General features: G+C 34.6%; 2 protein-coding genes across 6 annotated transcripts in view; one reads left to right on the top strand and one right to left on the bottom strand.

Moving 5' to 3' along the window:
• The window catches only part of LOC118019443 (protein FAM13C), a 152,069-nt gene extending 140,428 nt beyond the window's left edge, over positions 1-11,641 (top strand). For 2 of the 5 annotated variants that reach the window (XM_035018636.1, XM_035018618.1), the window contains exons 11-14: positions 3,482-3,577; positions 5,076-5,272; positions 6,746-6,847; positions 10,347-11,572. In XM_035018636.1, the coding sequence (XP_034874527.1) occupies positions 3,482-3,577; positions 5,076-5,272; positions 6,746-6,847; positions 10,347-10,470 (519 nt within the window). In that variant the 3' untranslated portion in view covers positions 10,471-11,572. Of the gene's footprint in view, positions 1-3,481; positions 3,578-5,072; positions 5,273-6,745; positions 6,848-10,346 lie in introns of all 5 variants that reach the window. The other 3 variants (XM_035018629.1, XM_035018611.1, XM_035018645.1) reach the window with 2 other exon arrangements.
• LOC118019459 (phytanoyl-CoA hydroxylase-interacting protein-like) overlaps positions 11,500-23,675 on the bottom strand; it is an 82,991-nt gene continuing 70,815 nt past the window's right edge. The window contains exons 4-5 of the mRNA XM_035018659.1: positions 19,920-20,037; positions 11,500-13,009 (exon numbers count right to left, since the gene is read on the bottom strand). Coding sequence (XP_034874550.1) covers positions 12,475-13,009; positions 19,920-20,037 — 653 coding nt within the window. The 3' untranslated portion in view covers positions 11,500-12,474. The remainder of the gene's footprint in view (positions 13,010-19,919; positions 20,038-23,675) is intronic.

Genomic DNA, 23,675 nt, shown 5'->3' with positions numbered 1-23,675 from the left:
AGTATCAATATATATTCTTAATTTGTCCCCTTTTAAAACTAAAAATAACACATTATATAATTATCCTTTTTTTCACTTTGTATATTCTGGATAGCTTTTTGTATAAAGAAATAGATTCACATTTTTTTATTCTTAAAATTTATTTAATAGCACCGTGGTATTCCTTTTTTAGTAATGTACAACATTGATAGTAACCTGAAATCGATTTAGTTTGTAGCTTGAATAACATTTAGTACACCTGACTCTTTGTCAGGGACATTTACATATGCTAACTTATTAAAACAATATATTAATATAACAATATATTCTCTATATTAAAAATCTGTGGTTCAGACCTTACATAATTTTCCATGTTAAAAATAGGTCAGCTTTAAAACTGATTATCTGAACTCATGTCCTCTGGTTTCAAGGCTAATACTAATCTGCAATCCCCTTAGAAATCTTTTATATTGACCAAGCCATTCTCTTCAGCAGTTGCTTTGTATGATTATGTTCATTACTGATTTTTCACATCGTTTGACTTGTTCAAAAGTCAGACTTGTTCCATATATACTGTCTCACTTGGTGAGATGCTGGGGAGACTCAGACATAGGAACAGCTTGACAACACTTGACTCTCTAAGCTAGAGTAATTGATTCCCATTACTCCTTCCCTCTTTAGGAGAGATCTTGATTATGGAGCTAATTCAAATGATTTTTAAAATAAGTTTCTATGGTTTATTGTGAGGGAATGCATGGGACTAATGCCATGGGGAGAAAGGAAAACAAGCATGATGGTAAAAGCATGGAAGCTATGGCAGTTTTTTTCCCAAACAAGTTTCTGACCAAGGCTCAGAAAGAAATACACTTAGCCTGTCTACTCAGCAGCAGTTCTGTCTTGCCAGCTTGTTTGGGAGCTACTATTCCAAATAACCTATTAGGTTGATGATTCAAATAAACTACTAGGTAGGGGTCTTAGGAATTTTTTTATGGCAAAGTTGTCAAGCTGTCAACAAATCATATCAAACTGTTCTGTGCACAGTCCCCTTTTGTTCAACCTCTTTTTTGTTCCACTCTTTCTGATGCCATAAAAAATGGAGGAGAAGGAAGTTAGGCTAAGTATTTTTGTGGGATTTATCTCCTTTATTTATCTTTAAATCTGACAGTCCATTCATGCTCTGGATATCTCTCTCTGGCTATTTCAGGTTACTCAACACTGTCTTTGTTTCCTCCATTCACATAACAAAAATCAAAAGTTAGATACATCTGACATACCACGGACAGCCACCAATATGCCGAACTAGGCCGGGAGGATGCATTTCAGAAACAGTCATTGAATACAGAGGGGCAATTGTCTGATTCTTAGCGGAAAATGACTGAGGAATAGCTAAGTCAAATGTATGTCTGCCCCTTAGATTTGAGCTACTCAAGCAGAGCCTATCTCTTGACTCATCTTCCTTCATGAAGATTGACCTTGCAGGTCTTCCATAGCTTCTCTCTATAGGTCTGTGAGTGGAAGACAGCTCCTGGCACATAGTCTGATCACTAACCCTTCTTATTCAGGCAGCCTGTCTTCCTATTTGAGGACGAACACTTATAGAATTAGTTTTGACACCATTTTGTATTTACAGCCATTGAACCCTCATGTCTCTCTTTGGGGATTGCTTTGATAATGATTCTAAGAGTAAAATCAGGGACTCATCAGAGTGGAAGATGAGTGCATACATTGTACATGGACACTGATTTTCATCTGGCATCTCTGGAAGATACTTTTCTATAATAGTATTCATCATTCTAACTTGCTTTTTAGTCACTCTTTCTTTTAGGACTAAATTTAGCTTTTCTGGAATCCAGAGAATATACTAAAAATAAAATTACAAAAATCAAACTGCCATAGAGAGATGCTAATAACAGTTAAATGCATCATTTTCTGAAGTGCTTTCTATGGAATATAAGCCCCAATGAGACACTGAATAAAAACACTATGTTAATGTTTTCTGAACTTGGATTGAGATTTTTTTCCTTATGAAAGGGTTTTTTTGTTTGTTTTTTGTTTTGTTTTGTTTTTTATGGTAAGATGTATCATGACTAAGAAAATATTTAAGGAATGATTGGGCCAGTAAATGAAAGGTTCTTGGGGTTACTTAACCAATAATATTTAAAAGGCTTCTATAGAAAGCCTTTCTTTCTACTGAAAATGAAGGAGCCTTAGGTTATAGCCTGTGGAATTATATGAAGATTGTTAAAAATTAGGGTACCTTTGTTTATAAACCTGGGTTGATAAATTTATAGCAGGGAAGGGGATGTGTTGGGTACTGTGAAAATTTTAAAAAATATATGATATAATCTTTGTTCTCAAAAAACTCCTAATTCATTTGGGCAGACTAAACTGAAACACAGAAAATAGTGAAGGCCCAGATAATAAGACAGAGAAGTTCAGAGTAAAGGGAGATAAATATGGGCCAGAATAGTTCTCAACTGGGTAGGGGTAGAGTAGCATGTGGATAACTAGGAAATTTAAAAAATACACATACTTAAGCCATGTTCTTTTCTTTCCAGCAAATGGATCTGGAAGGCAGATAAGCAGATAGCACATTTGAGTATTTGTATTTTGACAAAAGATACCTGGGTGATTATGCTATGTGTTATTTCTCCCATCCCTTCTTGCTACCTGCTGAGTGAGAACCATCTGACCAGAGTGAAAGGGAAATTGTATGTAGAAAATATGTAGCAAATTAATGTAGGATACACAGCCAGGAGCAAAACCAAGGCAAGCAGAGGTTTGGTCACTTTGGATGGAAAGGTGATGGTGAGGTAGACAGGTAGGAGACTGATAGATAAATAGGAAGCTATTAAAATTTTTATGCACAATGTGACCTGTTAAAAATAGTGCTTCGGGATGGGTCATACAGCAGAGAGGTAGGAGAATACATTCTTGGACCAAGAGGTTATGAAATTTTTTAGTTGGAAGGAACTTTGTAATTCCAACCTCCTTGTTGTACAGGTAAGAAATTGAGGATTCAAATAAGTTAATTGTTGTATCCAAAATAGTTTATATCAGAGCTAGCCAGTAAGCTAGTATATACTCGAAGCTTGTTGTGATGAAGCCCTAAGCAAGGTTGGTATTTGTGAATGTAATCATGAAAATCCAGATAAAATACATGTTTCAGAAGAAAAATTGATAGGTCTCAATCACATATGGGTTTTTTATAAATAACAGGCTTCTTACCATTTACATATTTTGGATTCCTTCAGAAAGCTTTAAACATCTTTCTAAGCTTGGACCTATCCTTTAAGAAACTTTTCCTAGAAGAAAATTGACATGTGCTTTAAATAGTATCTTATAAATGTCTTCTCTTTTTCTAATTACTGTTGTATTATAGAATTATTAATCTCCTATTTTGAGACTTCAAAACTGTTTTTTTTTTCTGCCTGTTAAAAAATACTGACATGTTTTCATTCTCATCTAAGAAAGGAACAATAATTAATTTCATGTTTTTCAGGTAGCTAAGCAAGACAAGAACCTCATAAAGCCTCTTTATGACCGATACAGGATTATCAAGCAAATCTTGTCAACACCTTCCCTTATTCCAACAATTGTAAGTTAGGATGCTTGCTTTTACTAGAAACCTTTACTTGTGCTTGGTATAGTTTAGGTAGGGAGGCAGCACTGTGACAGTTATAAATAAGCCTTCTTGGCAGTATATACTGCTAACGAGGCCAGTTGTTATTCAAAAAGTAGAAATGTGGTCTCCATTAAGCCTAATATTTACTTAACAGTGGCTGATAATTAAAATTACTATGAAAGAGGAATTTATAGCAATTGTATTTTTGAAGCCAGTTTTAACATTTGCTTTCAAAAAGAATTTTTTTTTTTAAGATTTATTTATTTGTCAGAGAGAGAGAGCACAAGCAGGGGGAGCGGCAGGTAGAGGGAGAAGCGTCCCCGCTGAGCAAGGAGCCCAAGATGGGACTCGATCCCAGGACCCTGGAATCATGACCCAAGCCAAAGGCAGATGCTTAACTGACTGAGCCACCCAGGCATCCCAATTTGCTTTCATTTCTTGAACAAATGATGAATTTCAATTTGGCATTATCTAATTTACAACACAGCTAGACCAAACAGAGGCTTTCTATTCTCTTTGTTAATTTTTCTTCTTGAATAAGAAAACTGACTACATGTTCCTTGACATAATGCAACATTTGTTTTTGGTACCATTTGACCATCACTATGTAAGATACAAGATTTATTTCGATAGAAAATATGGCTACTGAAATTGAGTTAGACTATTTTTAATAAAGAATGACTTATGGGAATACAGAACTTGAAAGGCACCACAAATCCTACTCCATTAATATTCAGTCACTTGTTCAAGATACCAATATAAAAAGAAATAAATATTAACAAATATACATTTAAGTATACTTGACTACATTTATACTTTCATAATTTTAAAGACAAATGCAATAGTGAGTCATAATCTCTAAAATTTTTCCATTAAGGAAGCATGATTTAAAATGGATTATGATTTTCAGATTTCCTTGCAAGAAAATCTTTGGGTTGTGATAAGCATTAGCAGAACACGTTAAGGAATAACTCCATTTTGCTTTGGCCTTCCTAGAGCTCATCCCTGAATTTGTCAATTTTCTCAATATCCTCTGTATCTGAATGTGGTCCACCCCAGGACCTGATTTGGGGTATTTCTGGATGACAAAGGTATCTGAAGTTCCTCTCTTTCTAACCCATGTAACTGTTATGAAGCTGGGGGCCCAGAAGGTCTGGGTGAAAGGGAGGAACTAGTAGGCAGTGCAGCCCAGATTGGACCATATCTTGGATTCTGTGCCTTCTTTGGCCCAGCAGAGATGAACTTGCTGAGCATTTAGCACAGCAAGGGTGCCTCTTTGCTCATTAACTTCTGCAAGATTTTTGATGCAACTGAGGAAGAGTTCCTCTTGGTTGCTTCCTTCTGGTTTTTCAGTAGACACAGGGGTCACCTACTCTTTTCATGGTGTCTATTTACGGTTCCTCTTCCTGTTTTTGCTTCAAGAGGCACTTAGCATTTTGTGACTTTATTTAACTCTGCTTATGATAAGCAGGAGGAAGAGGACTCTGATGAAGACTGTCCACAGGGAAGCCAACAACTTTCTTTGCCAGATCCAGCATCTCACCTTCCTGTCGGCGACCACCTCACCTTCTCTAATGAGACTGAGCCTGTTAGGGTTCTGCTGCCAGATGAAAAAAAAGAAATCAAACAACCAGCCCTATCCATGTCCAATTTACATGAGGCTACAATGTGAGTGTGAATCCTGAGTATGGAGTCTCTTTTCAACTCCTTTTTGTCTGGGATACCTTATATGTGCATACAAAATTCTCAAGAGCTATTAGATTCTCTTAAAAATGTGAACCACCAGTTGCCTAAAAGCATAATCTGGTTGTTCTCTTGACTGGAGAATTGAGAAGACAAAGTCATGAAGAACCAACACTCCCAGTAAGGTCCTAAAGGTGCCATAAATGCTAATTTCCTACAGCCGCACATCTTTTCAGCAGGGTCTGGCATCAGTCTAATTTTTGGCAGTGTGTGAAGCACAGCTGGCTTTTGAATATGCTGGACCAAAATGAGTTGGGATCCCATGTAGGTCAGTATTTGTCAGGGCCTTTATCCTAGTCCATCTACTCCTTTAGATAAGATGGTTTCTCCAGCCTGGGGATCCCCTTGGCCATAAGTAAATGAGCTGCCCTTAGGCTCCTAATGGCCCCTCAGGAGCTATTTGTATTTTCATTAATATTATCATTATTGTTATCATTATCATTATTCAGTAGGTGGCATTCCTCTTGATCATTTGACCTTCTTTGGTTTGTATATTACAGGCCAGATTATGAGATTTCCTTTAACATGTATTACTATAGTGTGGTGAATGTATATCCCAAGATAGGGGTGGAATCCCCAAAAATATACGAGGTGGGACTAAGGACTAAGTTGTAAATTAGGATTTTAGTGTGCTTGTAGAATCAGCTGGTACCTCAGTTTCAGCTCTGAGAAGTAACCTGTTTGGAAGCAGAAAATCAATCTTCCTCTCTTTTTCCCTCCTTCTTTCCCTCGCTTTCCTTTCTTTCATTTATTTATTGTTGGTTGGTTATTATTAAGCAGCTGTTATTAACTTTTGGGGGGTGTTGGGATTTTTTTTTAAGAAAATGTCAATAAAAACAGGGAGTTCAAAATTCTGAAACCATGCACAAGTTTCCTAGATAAAAATTCCTGCTCTAAAAGTGCATGACTTTTCTCTTAGCTTAGTAGAATGAAGTGAGTAGAATTTGCAGTGTAATTCTAGCTTTATTTTGAATAAGGTCTGTTTCATTCCCAAGGGGTTTTGCCATTTTCCCCATACTCTACATTAAGTGTAGAATTTTCTTTAAACTCTCTTCCTCTTGTGCCTCTTAGTTCTAGTCTATCACCAAGTACTGATGAATGTTCTTTCAAAATGTCTCTGTCTCCCTTATCCATTCATATGGTCATTACCCTCACCATATTTTATAATGGATTCCACTGGCTTGCCTTCTGTCTATCTGTTCTCTTATGACATTGTTTTCATCCTCTGCTTATGTGCTTCCCTGTGATCAGGCTCTACATGCACTATATTTATTCAAAAGATACTCTTTTAGGAAGAATCCTTCTGTATCATAATATGATTTGCTGAATAGATAAATCTTATGATGTCTCAATTATGCCAGAGCTCAGTAATGGCAAATATATTTTTGCTTGATATAGGCCTGTACTTCTTGACCATCTCCGAGAAACTAGGGCTGACAAGAAGAGACTTCGGAAAGCCTTAAGAGACTTTGAAGAACAGTTTTTTAAACAAACGGGAAGGTAAGTGTGGGCAGAGATTTTTTTAAGTTAGTATTTCCTGGGGAACTCTTGTTAAGAATGAACTGCAGTTTTTGGCAGGAACAGGGACTTTATATAAGATGTAAATAATTTCCACAGTGACTTAGACTCAAAATCTGTCTAATGCAACATTCTAATAGTGCCGTTATTAGGTATGTTTATGGGAGGCTGTAGCTATCAAGTATGACATCAGGCTTTAAGAAATAAAGGATGAAATCCAAAAATCCCTAACTTTGCATAATAAATCTCTTGATAACTATTGAATTTATCTAAACCTTTAAAAAATCTATTTGATTTTTCAACCCATATAACTTCTTTGTTCTGGGTTACTTACTTTCACAAGTTATTTCCTATTTTATTAAATAATTCTTCTTTTGTTTTAAATGTATCTTTTAAACTTAAGGATCTGCCCTTATTTATTTTCAAGTCAGATGTTCATAGCTATTCTTTCTATCCCTAACATAAATGTTTAGCTATGTCCTCTCTTTGTCTATTTTTGTCAACCTAAGTCTCATTAGGCATTCCATTAGTTTCCTCTAAATTTTGGTGTATTGTCAATGTATATATAATTTTTATATGTATAATTTATATATGTATTTTTACATGTCTGTAATTATATATGTGTATATGTATATAATCTATTTGATGTTATTATATATATAATAAAATCATAAGATTCAAGATTATTGATCTACTTCCAGAGGAGAAAGAGACAAATCATTTAGCTATCTGGAGCCTGTTTCCATGGTTGTAAGATGTAAAGATGAAATGATTGGACTTCCTGGAATACTTTGGGAAGCTATAGTTGTTCTGTCTGTCTTGTGACTTTCCCAAAGTCACAAAGTTATTAAGGTGGCAGAGGTGGGAGTCACTGATACACTGGCCCCTCAGTATTCCTCTCCATCTACGTATCTGCCCTTCCTGAATTGCTTTCATTTCAGCAGACTAAGGGTCTACCTGATGGACAGGGACTATTTTCTAAAGCACCTTGAAAGCTTGGTCTACTCACCTCTTAGCAGCTTTTCCATTGCAGTCCTCCAGAGCTGTACAATAGGATTTGACCTATTAAGTCAGAAATGTTTTGTGTTCAGCAAATACAGATGTAACCCACTTTGTTTTCTACCTGGAATCTTCCTTTTCCAGTTGACTGCTACAAATCCAAGTTATTTACCTTCTGTTGATGTTAACTAATCTAGTGAAAATTGTTTTGTGGATGTTAAATTTAGAATATAAAACATAATTTCTTGTTTTCTTTTTCCATTTCCATTTTTTCCCTTTATAGAATTTCCATACAGCTTTTACATTTACATTTTTTAAATCTGTATGTACCCAGGAGTCCAAAGAGTTTGAGACCACCCCGGTGTGCTAGTAGTCCTGCCTAATGGAGCTCCAGTGGTATTTGGCATACCTTTTGATGTACAGGGAAGTTAGTGATGTCCTATGTACAGTATTCTACTGTACCTTTGAGTCTCAACCCTACTTCAGATATGCCTGTATTTGACTGAGGTTGTATGCCCTCTTGTGGTAATATACTTAAACTAAATGCCAAAGTGGTGGTATATCACAACTAAAATCAAAGGGTTGAATGGTTAGGAAATATGGATCTTAATCTTGTTATCCTAAGAAATTTTATTAGGAAGGCCTAATCCTGCCCAGAAGGTAAAATAACCATGCAAATGGATTACTAAAATTTTTAAGTTACTGTAAATGTTCTTGGTAATATTTGCCAAGCAAGAGGAATAATCATGTAGATATGACATTAACAGTTATAAGCCAGGAACTGTACCAGTTATAAGCCAGGAACTGAACAGTTATAAGCCAAGCACATTAGCATGTTTTACATAATGGGAAAACTGCTTCAGGAAATACTTAGCAAAATTTTTCATTCTGGCCAATACACTTTTTTTTTAAGAGATTTTATTTATTTATTTATTAGAGAGCGAGCGAGAGAGAAACAGCATGAGAGTGGAAAGGGTCAGAGGGAGAAGCAGGTTCCCCGCTGAGACAGGAGCCCGATGTGGGACTCAATCCCAGGACTCCGGGATCATGACCTGAGCCAAAGGCAGTCACTTAACCAGCTGAGCCACCCAGGCGCCTCTGGCCAATACACTCTTGTTTATTAACCAAAACAGAGTCTGTAGGACCAGGGAAAAGTTGCATGATGGGTTAGGGTTACTAGTGTTTCCTGATAAATTAGACCATTTCTTCACTTAGATATGTTTATATAAATTAAGGTGGTATTTAGAGGCCCAGTTAAAAGTTTGGTCCATAATACAGAATGGAGGCAAAGGAATTCTATTAAATAACTTAGACAATATTTAAGAGAAACCCTATCTACAGATTTGTGTACTGTTCTGAGTTCTGTACTTTAAATTCCAGGGAAGTGTATAGTGGTGCATCACAAGTAGATAACTCCATTCTTAGGAAATCTTTATAGATTCATGCTTTTTTTAAATTTGTGAGAGATAGATCTTTTATCAGTACTGGGAAAATAGAAGGGAGTATAGGTAAAACATTAGATGCTTTCTATTTACCTACATTCAGCCACACTAATATTAGAGAGTATTTATGTTTATAGTCAGTAGCAACTGTGGTGTTTCATCTGTTTTCCACTCCTTGTATTTCAAAGTCATGAATGAAAATGTTCTAAAAGCAATAGGTAATCTTATCAACCAAGGAGACAAGAGCCTTCTAAGATCCTGAAGCAATTACTTCCCTTTAGATAGCATATCCTGGCCACATATTTTTGCGGAAAGGAAATGGTTTTAACTCCAGATGGTACCCAAACATTCTTCAAAGTAAACGGCAAGAACATATAGTAGTTAGAATGAGTATGTATAAAATATGCATTGTTAGATGTCTAGCCTTAGAATTAGTGTGCAAAGAGAACCATTGCAATTCAGACTCATATAAATTCAATCCATGAACATCTCACTGATTCTACTACACATTAGCAGAGATAGGTATTATAATTAAAAGAAAACTTGGAAGTATTTCATGTTTATAAGGTAACCATTGAGCTTTTTTCCCCTATCGCCATAAATTTATATAAATTATTTCACTTAACTTATGTGGTTTTTAGGTTGAATTTTTAACAACTCTCATTGTAAGGGCTGAACATTCTTCATATGCATGAACTGTGGTATGAGTAATGGGAGAATGACTAGACTAAGAATGCCTTGAGAGTTCTGGTTTTTGGACTTTTTTTCCTTTTTACTTGCTCCATTGTTGTCTGTCTATGCAGTGGACCATATATTTGCAAAACACCCATGACATTCAAGTTCTCAAAGTGTACTATTATACAAAAACCTAATGACACATGGAGGAGGGAGTGAGTGAAGGTGGAAGGGAAGGTAAAAAAGACATGATGCAAGAACCAAGTGGAAACTTCTACTCTGTACTTTCTCATGTAAACATTATAAAAGGATTTTTAATGACTTGATTTATTATGAGCTAAAAGACAGTATTTTCTGTTTTGCAGAAGTCCACAAAAGGAAGACAGGATACCAATGGCAGATGAGTACTATGAATACAAGCACATAAAAGCCAAACTGAGACTATTAGAGGTCCTCATCAGCAAGCAAGATGTGGCCAAAACAATCTGAGGTTCAGGAAATGTTTGTGCTCACTTTCAACCAAGATAAGGTCAAGTTTATTTTCCTTTGCCATTCTTGCTAGGTAGTTTTGACATATTGAAAATTGAAGCACTTTAGTGGTAGTATTAGCTGTTTTTAAGAAGGGATGGCAAGAGCAACCATCAATGAGGAAGGAGGATTTAAATGGGGGAACATATAACAGCTAACAGTATAATTGGAAAAAAAATTCAGTCTCCTCCATGCCAAGCAGAAAATGCACAGTCAGTATAATTATTTCAAAAAATATCTTAATATTTTATCAAATCTAAATAATACTTGTTCAATGGGCCACTTATTAGGGAAAGTCTATTTAGTGTCCAGAAACTGCTTATGTTAGTGTATGGAAAAGAGCATGATTTTTAAAAAATCAATAAGAGGAGGAAAAGAAACTCTTCTTTTTATGTGGAAAGGAATACAGCTAGTAAGAATGTAATTTATTTGAAAGTTCTAATAGTATTTTTAAGTGACAAAAAAAATCTACCTTGTCCCTTAAGTCTGCTAGGCTATTCAGTAAAGCATACTAGAATGTGTCACTGCTAATTTTTTATTTCTATATAAAAATAGCACATTATTTTATCTGTTATTTGAAATTTTACATTTCTGGTTACCAAAGTTCATTCTTATAGCATGTACTTTGTGAATTATCTTTGTCTAAAATTGACAGATGTTTATATTAAAATAAAATATTGTATTAAAATTTGAAAATAGGTATTTTGGATAGATCTGTGGTCTGCAGTATATAATCTAATGTGACCATAGTTATGATTGCTAAACTTTTTGTTTACTATAAGAGTATATAACTATTTTTCAATTGGGAATATGCATTTTTCTTAATGTTCCAAGGTCTATGTATACTTTGTAAAGTCACAAGCATTCTCATGAGTTGTAGGTACTCTTCATTCTGTACAAAATGAAAGGTTTGAAATTGTTGGGACACCTTGGAAAAGAAGCCAGAATTTTATTTGCTTCATCGACTTTAGTGCATATAGTTTTGTGTTATTTTGTACTAAAACACACATTTATTATTTTTGCCTTTGTAAGAATAAGTAAAAGGTCGACATTTTCTCTTGTACCAACCATGTTTGTATGTCTGTTTTCTGTAATGTTTAAGCATGATGTTGAACAAATTCACATTTTCATATAGTTTGGATGGGAAGAATATTGACTTTCAGAAGCAGAGTATTTCAGAGACTTATTGTTTTCTCTGTATTTACCTGATATTTTATAACTTTTATGAATCAGAATGATGTCCTTCATAAATTTGTTTAATTGAAGTCATCTACTTGTAACAGGACAGATACACAACTATTTGAAGTTTACAAACTACATCTTTGATAAGGGAAATGGTTTCATGACATGTATACAATTGCTATTAAAATGTAACTCTATATATTCTATATGATTGTAAATATTTTATACAACAATACAAATAAAATATTTTTCTATTATATTTATTATGTTGAAACACAATAGTTGTTTCCTGTTAGCTAATATAAATAACATAAATAACACTGTCAAACAACAAGTTGGAAGTGCTGACAATTCTAGGCTTCAAGATTTAACTCATGCTGCAATTACACCCTTTCATGCGGTTTGGAGTTATCCCAATATTTGTTCAGTAGATTAAAATGAATGCATATTTAAACACCATTTATAAGCCGTTATTTTGTATTTTGCTAAAGCAGTTTATATAATTGTTTTGTTATGTTTGGCATAAAGGAAAAATAAAAACATTGCAGCATCTAGGCAATAAAGTGTCAGAGGAGAACTTTCATCACTGAAAGTAATGGAAAGGGCAGGGAATAGGAAACACTAAAACGGCTCTGGATGAAATTTGAAAAATGGCAATTTGCTTTTGGTGATAGCGGCATGTGCATGCTTCAGTGGAAAACAACTGGTGATGAAAATGGACAACAGAGGATCGGTGTTCTTAGGGGAAGAAAAGGGACTGGGTAAGAATAAGAAAAGTGGGCATTAACGTCCAACACTGATATTACAGGTTTTGCAGCTGGGATCTTTCTTTGCATTTGCAGTAGACAAACTCATGAGCTGATGACCAGTGATTTCTGCTACAGTGCCCAGAGAAAGATCCACAGGGTCAGTATAAATGACTTCTAAAATGACATCCTGGGCATGGTGGTAAACCAGCACCCCATCTTCTTCTGTGCAGGTCAAAAATTTATTATCCTTGGAATTTAGCTGAGGAAGGCGCTGCTTACAAAATTCATCTCCTGGTGATCCCACAGGGGCAATAACAAGAATCACATAATGATAAGCAGTGTACATACAGTAGAAGTCCCCAAAATATAAGTTAGTATTGGGGTTAAAAAGTTTTTCTGCTACAATCTCAAACCTGTATCTTCCATAAGGTGAATCCTGGGGTGGCTTCCCAGTATTGAACTCAGTGCTGCAGCTGAAGAAGATGCCTTCTAATTTACCACTGATAGGAGAGCCATGGCTACCACTGTTATCCTTGACAGATGGTTGCATAGCATTCCCATGATGTTCTCTGCAAGAGAAAAGACATGGTCACTTCTTGGTATAATAGTAGTAAAGCTATTGATTTATATGTAGATTTGACTGGTGATAAGCCCAAAAGTCTGAATGCTCATCCTTTTATATCTTTTTTTTTTTTTTAACCTTTTTTTACCTTTACCTTTTTTTACCTTTTACTTTTATGTCTTTTAATGTAAGGATGTTCTGCTACAAACCTTGGAGGTCTTTACATAATAAATTTCCTGGCCAGAAAAACCAAACTGGAATTAGAAATCTTACAACTGAAATCACAACCATTATATGCCTACTGGGTTTCAGAAGTGGCTCTTTGAAGAGAAAACTGGACTAACACTATTGGTTAAATATATTGAATGTTTCTTTAAAGTATGCCAGAATTTAGTCCTAATATGAGTGCTGTCCACGTATATATATTGGCACAAAAGAGTCTTGTTTTATTTTGTGTTTTTTTTTCCCTAAATACAGTTTACTAATCAGGTCCCCTTTCCTGCGTTTTTCTTACATCAGAGCTGGTTATTCTCCCTTTACCATCACCCCCGATCTATTCTCCATCCTTCTTGCCTTCCATTGTGGGATGGGACTCTATCATTTGGTTCATCTTTGTCCCTTGGTCCCTTCCATTTCAGTTCTACTTATGTAAGGCACCATCAGATCTAGGGGAGGAGGAAGTAAAGCCTTGAGTGTGCTGTCTTCTACTTCCTCCATGCTTCAGAGCCTTGTGGTTCTGGTGTGGCTGGATTCGTATGTACTATACGTCTCTGACTACTTCTCCTATTGGGTGTCCTCCATTCCCCTTCCCAAGAGTAGTAAAACCTTTCAACTCTTGATAGTTCCTGGTTGCTTTAGCATCCCTTATTAGTTGACTTAACCCTGTCTATACCTTTATGAATGATGCTTTTGTCACTAAGTGTGACTTCCCTTTCTTGCTGGGTCCTTGACCACCATGACCTGGGATGAAAATTACAACTTACCACACAGGCATGAGAAGCTTCTCCCAGTCAGCATGCTTCCAAAAGAGCCTGTGGGTCGGTGAGGTATGCCCAGGGTCTCCCCTAACTTTAGAACAACAATGAGTCTCAAATTCTAGTGCCTAAGAACTACCAAGGAAGCTTATTAAAAATGCAGCTTCAAGGAAAGACCAAGCAACTCACATATTAGAGGACACTAGATAAATAAGAGATGTATGAATATTCTGGATTGGACCCCATATTTTTATCCTTATTCTTCTTCTTTCCTCCTAATGTTCCAAAATTCCTTCTAGTATCATTCTCTTCCTTTTTTCAAAAACTTCTTTTAGAAAACACAATGGTCCAAAATCTTTGGGATGCAGCAAAAGAGGTTCTAAGGTGGAAGTTTATACAGGCCTACCTCAAGAAGCAAGAAAAAATCTCAATCTTACTTTACACCTAAAGGAGCTAGAAAAAGAAGAACAAACAAAATCCAAACCCAGGAAAGGAAGGAAATAATAAAGATCAGAGTAGAAATAAATGATATAGAAGCTAAAATAACAATAAAACCAAAGATCAACAAAATTGATAAAACTCTTTAAAAAAAAAAAAAAGAGCAGGAGAGAGAGGACCCAAATGCACAAAATTACTAATGAAGGAGGAGAAATAATAAACACTACAGAAAAACAAACAACTTTAACAGATCCTAAATACCAACAAAACTGGATAACTTGGAAGAAATGAATAAATTCCTGGAAACCTATAATCTACCAAAACTAAAGCAGGAAGAAATAGAAAATTTGAACAGATCAGTTGTCAGCAATGAGGATGAACTGGTAATCAAAAAAACTCTCAAAAAACAAAAGTCCAGGACCAGACAGCTTCACAGGTAAGTTCTACTAAACATTTAGAGAAGAGTTAATACCAATTCTTCTCAAACTATTCCAAAAAATACAAGAGGAAGGAAAACTTACAAATTCATTCTATGAGGCCAGTATCACACTGATACCAAAACCAGATAAAGACACCATGAAAAAAGAGAACGACAGGCCAACATCACTCATGAATATAGATGCAAAAATCCTCAACAAAATATTAGCAAACCAATAATACATTAAAAAAAATCATACACCACAGTCAAATGGGATTTATTCCCAAGATGCAAGAGTGGTTCAATATTCACAAAACAATCAACATGATATATCACATCAACAGAAGAAAGGATAAGAACCATATGATCATTTCAACAGATGCAGAAAAAACATTTGACAAGGTACAACATCCATTCATGGTAAAACTGTCAACAAAGTAGATTTAGAGGAAACATACCTCAACGTAACAAAGACCTTATATGAAAAACCCACAGACAACATCATACTCAATGGGGAAAATCTCAGAGTTTTTCCCCTAAGGTCAGGAACAAGACAAAGATATCCACTCTCACCACTTTTATTCAACGTAGTACTAGATGTCCTAGCCACAGCAATCAAACAACATAAAGAAAGAAAATGTATCCAAATTGGTAAGGAAGAAGTAAATCTCTTACTGTATGCAGATGACATGATACTATATATAGAAACCCTAAAGACTCCACCGAAAAACTACTAGAACTGATAAATGAATTCAGTAAAGTTACAGGATACAAAATCAAGGTATAGAAATCCATTGGATTCCTATACACTAATAATGAAGTAGCAGAAAGAGAAATTAAGAAAACAATCGCATTTACAAATGCACCAAAACCAATAAAATATCTAGGTATAAACTCAGCCAAAGAGGTGAAAGACCTGTACTCCAAAAACTATAAAACAATGATGAAAAAAATTCAAGATGACACAAAGAAATGGAAAGACATGCCATGCTTATGAGTTGGAAGAACAACTATTGTTAAAATGTCTATACTACCCAAAGTGATCTACACATTTAATACAATCCCTATCAAAATAGCATTAGCATTTGTCACAAAACTATAACAAACAATCCCAAAATTTGTATGGAACCACAAAAGACCTTGAATAGCTGAAGCAATCTTGGAAAAGAAAAACAAAGCTGGAGGTATCACAATTTCAGATTTCAAGTTATATTACAAAGTGGTAGTAATTAAAACAGTATGGGACTGGCACAAAAATAGACATGGAGATCAATGGAACAGAATAGAAAACCCAATAATAAACCCACAGTTAATCTTATTTTTGACAAAGGAAGAAAGAATATCCATGAGAAACTACATGCAAAAGAATAAAACTGGACCACTTTCTTACACCATACACAAAAGTAAACTCAAAATGGATTAAAGACCTAAATGTGAGACCTGAAACCATAAAAGTCCTAGAAGAGAGCACAGGCAGTAATTTCTCTGATATTAGTCATAGAAACATTTTTCCAGAAATGTCTCCTGAGGCAAGAGAAATAAAAGCAAAAATAAACTATTGGGATTACATCAAAATAAAAAGCTTCTGCACAGTGAAGGGAACAATCAACAAAATGACCAGGCAACCTATGAAATGGGAGAAAATATTTGCAAATGACATTATCTAATGAAGGATTAGTATCCAAAATATATAAGCAACTTCTACAACTCAATACCAAAAAACCCAAATAATCCAATTAAAAATGGGCAGAAGAAATGAACAGACATTTCTCCAAAGAAGGCATCCAGATGGCCAACAAACACATGAAAAGATGCTCAACACATCACTAATCAACAGGTAAATGCAAATCAAAGCTACAATGAGATATCACCTCACACCTGTCAGAATGACTAAAATCAACAACACGAGAAACAAGTGTTGGCGAGGATGTGGAGAAAAAGGAATACTCTTGCACTTTTGGTGGGATTGCAAACTGGTAAATAAAACTGGTAGATAAAATAGATCTACCCTATTATCCAGGAATTGCACTATTGGATATTTACCCAAATAATACAAAACCCTGATTCAAAGGGATACAAGCACCCCTGTTTACTGCAGCATTATTTATAATCACTGAATTATGGAAGCAGCTCAAGTGTCCATTGACTGATGAATGGATAAAGAAGATGTAGCATATTATTCAGCCAAAGAAAAGCATGAAATCTTACTATTTGCAACAACATGGATAAAGCTAGAGAGTATAATGCTAAGTGAAATAAGTCAGTCAGAGAAAGACAAATAGCATATGATTTCACGCATATGTGGAATTTAAGAAACAAAACAAATGAGCAAAGGAAAAAAAAAAGAGACAAACTAAGAAACAGATTCTTAACTATAGAGAACAAACTTATGGCTACCAGAAGAGAGGTTGGTGGGGTGATAGGAGAAATAGAGGGTGGGGATTGAAGAGTACACTTATCATGATGAATAAAAAAATAAACAAAAAAACTTCTTTTAGTCATTCTTTTGCAGTAGATACTGTAAAAAATGACCATCAGCATTTTGCCGTTTTTGGCTTCTTCAGAACTCAGTCCAGAATATAAGAGCTAAAAAGAAAACTCAGGGAACTCATTAGTGTATTGTCCCTTGAGTCCCATGGTCCCTAACTGACTTCTCTCTACCTTTCAGTCTTCTTCCACCTTTCAGATTCCCATGTTTCTTTTATATATAAAGTCCAGAGTTTTTAGTCACACTTAGTGGGAAAAATAGGGAGAAATGTTTCCACTCCATCTTGTCCTGGGTCAAAATTCTTACCCTTGTTACAGTTACATTCTCATTAACAAAAACCAAATATCGATATGATATGTGTCCAACATGAATCTACAAGTTCAATTAATGAAATAATAATAGCAGAAAATATGGAGACAGGAACTGAGACTAGGAGAAATGTATTAGCATTAGTGACAAACATCAACTTTGAGGATATACAATCTAACACCTAAAAGCACCAGGAATTACTACACCTGTCAGTGGATTGGTAAAGAAAAAACTTTCTGATCTAGAAAGGTGTTTTAAGGATAGTGAGGCTACCTAGTGAACTTGAAGGAGTAAGAGAGAAAGTGGTATTTTGATCTGGGGTAAGGGAAAGCAATATTCACTTAGAAATTTATCTCTAGAGAAAGAGATCAAAATGAGTTCAATCCATATGGATTGAGTCAGAATTTACCTAATACTTTTTCATAATTTGTAATGATTTGGAAAGTCTGTAGTTAGGTAAGTGAAAGGTTCATTTCTATTCAAGCATTTTGCTTAACAAATTGACATTTTAAATGGATTCTGATAAAGGAAGTGGGTCCTGATTAGAATTCATTACCTAAAAAGAAAAATCAAGGTCCATTGAAGCTAATGTCTACTATTTTTTTAATAAAGCGTTTTGAAAAAGCAATTTTGAAGAACTGTACCCACACTTGAGAAGTATATTTATTTATATATATTGTATTAAGATATAATTTACATGGATTTTACAACTGTCATGGAAACTCCAACAAAGGTAAATTTCCTTGTTAGTAAATATATCTTTCATTCTAGTAGACTGGAATCAATTATACAATATATACAATGACTTTTTCCAGGCAGTCTTTATCATTTCTTTTCTTCTTAGAAGAGTTTTTGAAAACAGATGATGCAAATTTTAGTATCTAAAGACCTGAAAATAGGCTAGTTTCGACCCAAAGGGCAGAGAAAATCAGAGAAATACTGACCTCCAGTGGCCACCTAAAATAGACATTGGCAATATTCTAAGAATCTAAACCTTGTACCAAAGATGTATTTATTATATTGATGTATTTCTTAGTAAAAAAAATAGCAATAGATCTTTTTGTTTTCAAATTTTATGCTTAAAGAAAACCTTTCTTGTTAAATATATATGGTCATTCCCATTCACAATTGACAGATACATTAATTTGTGTTATATCTGTTTCTACTGTCTAAATTAGGTTAATGGCATCCACCATGAAATATGTATAGATTCAAGGGTAAATAATTATCAGATAGAAGAATTATGGACTAAACTCTGTGTTTATAAGATATTCAACCTTATGGTTTGTAGCATCAATATATATATATAAAAAAAAAAAACCATGATATTGCAAAGTATTTCATTTGATGAAATCAGATGCCTAAATTCATCTTTCTCTCTCCGATTCCCTTTACATTTTCCACAGCTTGGAGCTGATTTAAATCTAAAACCATGATCATGACTTAAGAAAACTAGAGAAGTAAGAAACAAATAACAACAAAGCTTCCTATTTTTTTTTTCATTATAATCCTTACAACTTAAAGTTTAAAGTGAGACCAAATGACAAATTATAGAGATTACTGTATAAAAGTTTTAGAACTAAATAGCATTTATCATTTTAAAAACCTTAGTCTTAGCCTTTAAAAACATATATCTCTATTTACTGTCCTGAAATTTTCGTCTGTAAATATAAAAGGATTATTAAGTATTAAAACTACCTGTAGCATGGATTTCTTTTGAATTCTTGGAAACTGCTTCCCAGTGTAAACACAGGCTATCTTAGAAATACTAATTGAACATTAGAATTCAAAAGTAAACACAGCAGACTGTCCTCATGAATAATTAATCCAAGATAATGGCTAAGAGATCTCATCACTTAGACTGAAGCCTGAAAAATCCCACCTGATTCAACATATTTCACGAAAGTTACGTCTCCCCCTCCCATTTTCAGTATCTTAAAGCAATCAATCCACAAGAAGAGAATTATTTAGTTTAGTTATTGGGTGGTAGAGGAATTTGTCATGAATGGTCATCAGTCTAAACCCTGGAGGTTTAAGATCTTCCACTCAAATAGACAGGAACTGTCATTACAAATGATTATAGAAAGGGATGTAAATAAAGTGAAAAAAAAAATCCCATAATCTGATTTTTTTCTACTCAATTATTCTGGGAAATAAAAGAGTATAATTAACTATTTTGAAAAGAAAACAAAAATTGCTATTTCACAGAACTAGACTCAAGGAAAACCTGAGCCTAGAGCTTAGAATGGCATTTAGTAAAGCAAATCAGTATATATTTTTTTATCCTTACCGAATATAGTCAAAATAGTCTTTGTGTTGGTTACGATAAAAAACAGAAAATTTAAGCATCCGTCCTGCAATCACTTCGGCCTTCTCCAATAGCTGTGTTAGATGAACTTTTGAATAGTCTGAAAATAACAAAAAAAATTCTCTTACTAAAAATACATTACCAAAGGTATCAACTACATGTTTAATAAATTGGAAATTATTAAAATTCACCTTTAGAAAATTTATCTTAGTGAATAGGAAATTGCACTGAAAAAAAAATTCATTGTCTTTGTTTGGCACATTTTGCTTTCTACAAAAAAATGTATTTGTTACGGCTTATTTTTTTTTTTATTATTATTTTTTTTTAGGATACCCATGCATTTGTTTCACTCTTTGAAATGAAAGATCCTGCAACAAAAATGTTAAGTAAGGAATGCAGACTTGGCATAACACAAGTAATACCAATTGGCACCATACTAGCTTTTCTTGAATCAACTGATAAGTCAAATAAAAGAAGCTTCTAACCTGCAATCAGTACCAAATTGAATTTAAAAGGGTAGCAATAATAATGTTCATTTAATATACTCTTTACATCTACGAGGTTGGTGAGATAGATTAAATATGGCAATTTTATTGATGCAGAAATTGAGGCTTGCCACGGTTTGATTTGCCAAATGTTCATATAGCTAGTAATTTAGAGACTAGGTCTCTGGTTTTTAGTTGATGGTTTTCAGGTATACAAGACTGTTGAAAATCTAAAGCTTCTCTCCAAGCAACTTGATCCTTTCACCAACTTTCTGTTTTGAAAATTGAGGACTGTTGTCAAACTCCTCTACCAAAATCTAAGCAAAAATTTTTGTCTATAAAGATTATCAGACATTCCAAATAAAAGCAACATAGTTGAGCTGCTCACGACAGCACAGTTTGTTTACTAACTGCTTCACTGGCTCACATTTATTTAGATTAGAACAGATGATGCAGAAAGCATCATGCAAAATTAGATGATCAGGTTAAAAGATCAAAAAGAATATTCTTCCTTTCAAAGAACTCAGAGTCTAAATTTGCAAATAAATATACATAGATAAATATATAGACAACTGTGATTTATGGGGCAAGCACATGGTTTTAGCTCTAACATAGACAAGACTAGAAGTAGATTAGTTGGTGGCATTCTATTTTATTTTATGTCAATATTTTGCACAGAACATAGCACACAGTATGTGCTCAATAAATGTGGAGTGAATTAGCTATTATACAGATTAAAAGACAATTTATACAAAAAGCTTCCTCAAAATTTACAGATTAAAGATTATTGATAAAGTTTAGATAAAAGTCTCTGAATTATTTTGATAATCTGAAACAATAAGCTTTGAAAACCTTAAGTTCCCTTTATATTTTACTCATAGAAATTAAAAATGCAAAATAATTTATAGAAAACTATTGTGGCACATTTAAAAGCTGGCATTTTATTATTTACCCCATAACATTCTTAGCAGAATTATGAGATGTAGTTCAGTAAAAGAGCAATAGGGTGATCACTCTAAATGAAAGACGACAAGATTTTCCTTAATACACATAGAAATAAAACATGTACTCATATGGTTAAACAGATTATAGAACAGAGTGAATGTGTATGCATCTACAGACAGGTATTTCTGAACTGGAAATGCCAAAGGTCTTCCTTAAGCTAAAGAAGAAGTAATATTTCACACTTTTCCCCAACGTCAAATGGGGATTTTAGCAGGTAAATTAAAGCTCTTTTAATTGGACAAATACTATGACTTTGTTTAGTGCAGTCCTATAGAAAATAGCATGTATTAAAACAATATCAAAAAAGACTGTGGCTCAGGACAAGAGATCTGTAACCTACAATGGTAGAAACATTAGATTGGCAACAGACCTATCCACAGAGACCTGGCAGGCCAGAAAGGACTGGCAGGATCTATTCAGAGCACTAAATGAGAAAAATATGCAGCCAAGAATACTATATGCAGCTCAGATGTCATCGAAAATAGGAGAGATAAAAAGCTTCCAAGACAAACAAAAAATAAGGAATTTGCAAACACAAAACCAGCCCTACAAGAAATATTGAAAGGGATCCTCTAAGCAAAGAGAGAGCCTAAAAGTAACATAGACCAGAAAGGAACACAGACAATATACACTAACAGTCACCTTACAGGCAATACAGTGGCACTAAATTCATATCTTTCAATAGTTACCCTGAATGTAAATGGGCTAAATGCCCCAATCAAAAGACACAGGCTATCAGATTGGATAAAAAACAAGACCCATCAATATGCTGTCTGCAAGACTCATTTTAGACCCCAAAACACCCCCAGATTGAAAGTGAGGGGGTGGAACACCATTTACCATGCTAATGGACACCAAAAGAAAGATGGGGTGGCAATCCTTATATCAGACAAATTAGCCAAATATATAAGCCAATTAATAACAAAAGAAAAAAAAAAACACATCGACAACAATACAATAATAGTGGGGGACTTTCACACCCCCCTCACTGAAATGGACAGATCATCTAAGCACAAGATCAACAAGGAAATAAAGACTTTAAATGACACAGTGGACCAAATGGACTTCACAGATATATTCAGAACATTCTATCCCAAAGCAACGGAATACACATTCTTCTCTAGTCCCCATGGAACATTCTCCAGAATAGATCACATCCTAGGTCACAAATCAGGTCTTAACCAGTACCAATAGATTGGGATCATTCCCTGCCTATTTTCAGAACACAATGCTTTGAAACTAGAACTCAATCACAAGAGGAAAGTCAGAAAGAACTCAAATACATGGAGGCTAAAGAGCATCCTACTAAAGAATGAATGGGTCAACCAGGAAATTAAAGAAGAATTTAAAAAATTCATGGAAACCAATGAAAATGAAAACACAACTGTTCAAAATCTTTGGGATGCAGCAAAGGCAGTCCTAAGAGGAAAGCATATAGCAATACACGCCTTTCTCAAGAAACAAGAAAAGTCTCAATGACACAACCTAACCCTACACCTAAAGGAGCTAGAGAAAAAACAGCAAATAAAGCCTAAACCCAGCAGGAGAAGAGAAATAATAAAGATCAGAGCAGAAATCAATGAGATAGAAACCAAAAGAACAGTAGAACAGATCAACAAAACTAGGAGCTGGTTCTTTGAAAAAATTAGTAAGATGATAAACCCCTGGCCAGACTTATCAAAAAGAAAAGAGAAATGACCCAAATCAACAAAATCATGAATGAAAGAGGAGAGATCACAACCAACACCAAAGAAATACAAACAATTATAAGAACATATTATGAGCAACTCTTTGCCAGCAAATCAGATAATCTGGAAGAAATGGATGCATTCCTAGAGATGTATCAACTACCAAAACTGAACCAGGAAGAAATAGAAAACCTGAACAGACCTATAACCACTAAGGAAATTGAAGCAGTCATCAAAAATCTCCCAACAAACAAGGGCCAGATGGTTTCCCAGGGGAATTCTACCAAACATTCAAAGAAGAATTAATACCTATTCTTCTGAAACTGCTCCAAAAAGTAGAAATGGAAGGAAACTTCCAAACTCATTTTATGAGGTCACCATTACCTTGATCCCAAAAGCAGACAAAGACCCCATCAAAAAGGAGAATTACAGACCAACATCCCTGATGAACATGGATGCAAAAATTCTCACCAAAATACTAGCCAATAGGATCCAACAGTACATTAAAAGGATTATTCACCACAACCAAGTGGGATTTATCCCTGGGCTCCGAGGTTGGT

This window comes from Mirounga leonina, unplaced genomic scaffold (genome assembly GCF_011800145.1).
Source record: "Mirounga leonina isolate KUSES-001 unplaced genomic scaffold, KU_Mleo_1.0 Mir_108, whole genome shotgun sequence".
In the NCBI taxonomy this organism is placed as follows: Eukaryota; Metazoa; Chordata; class Mammalia; order Carnivora; family Phocidae; genus Mirounga; species Mirounga leonina.
The sequence above is the reverse complement of the archived record's forward strand: the minus strand, read 5'-3'. Positions and strand labels throughout refer to the sequence as shown.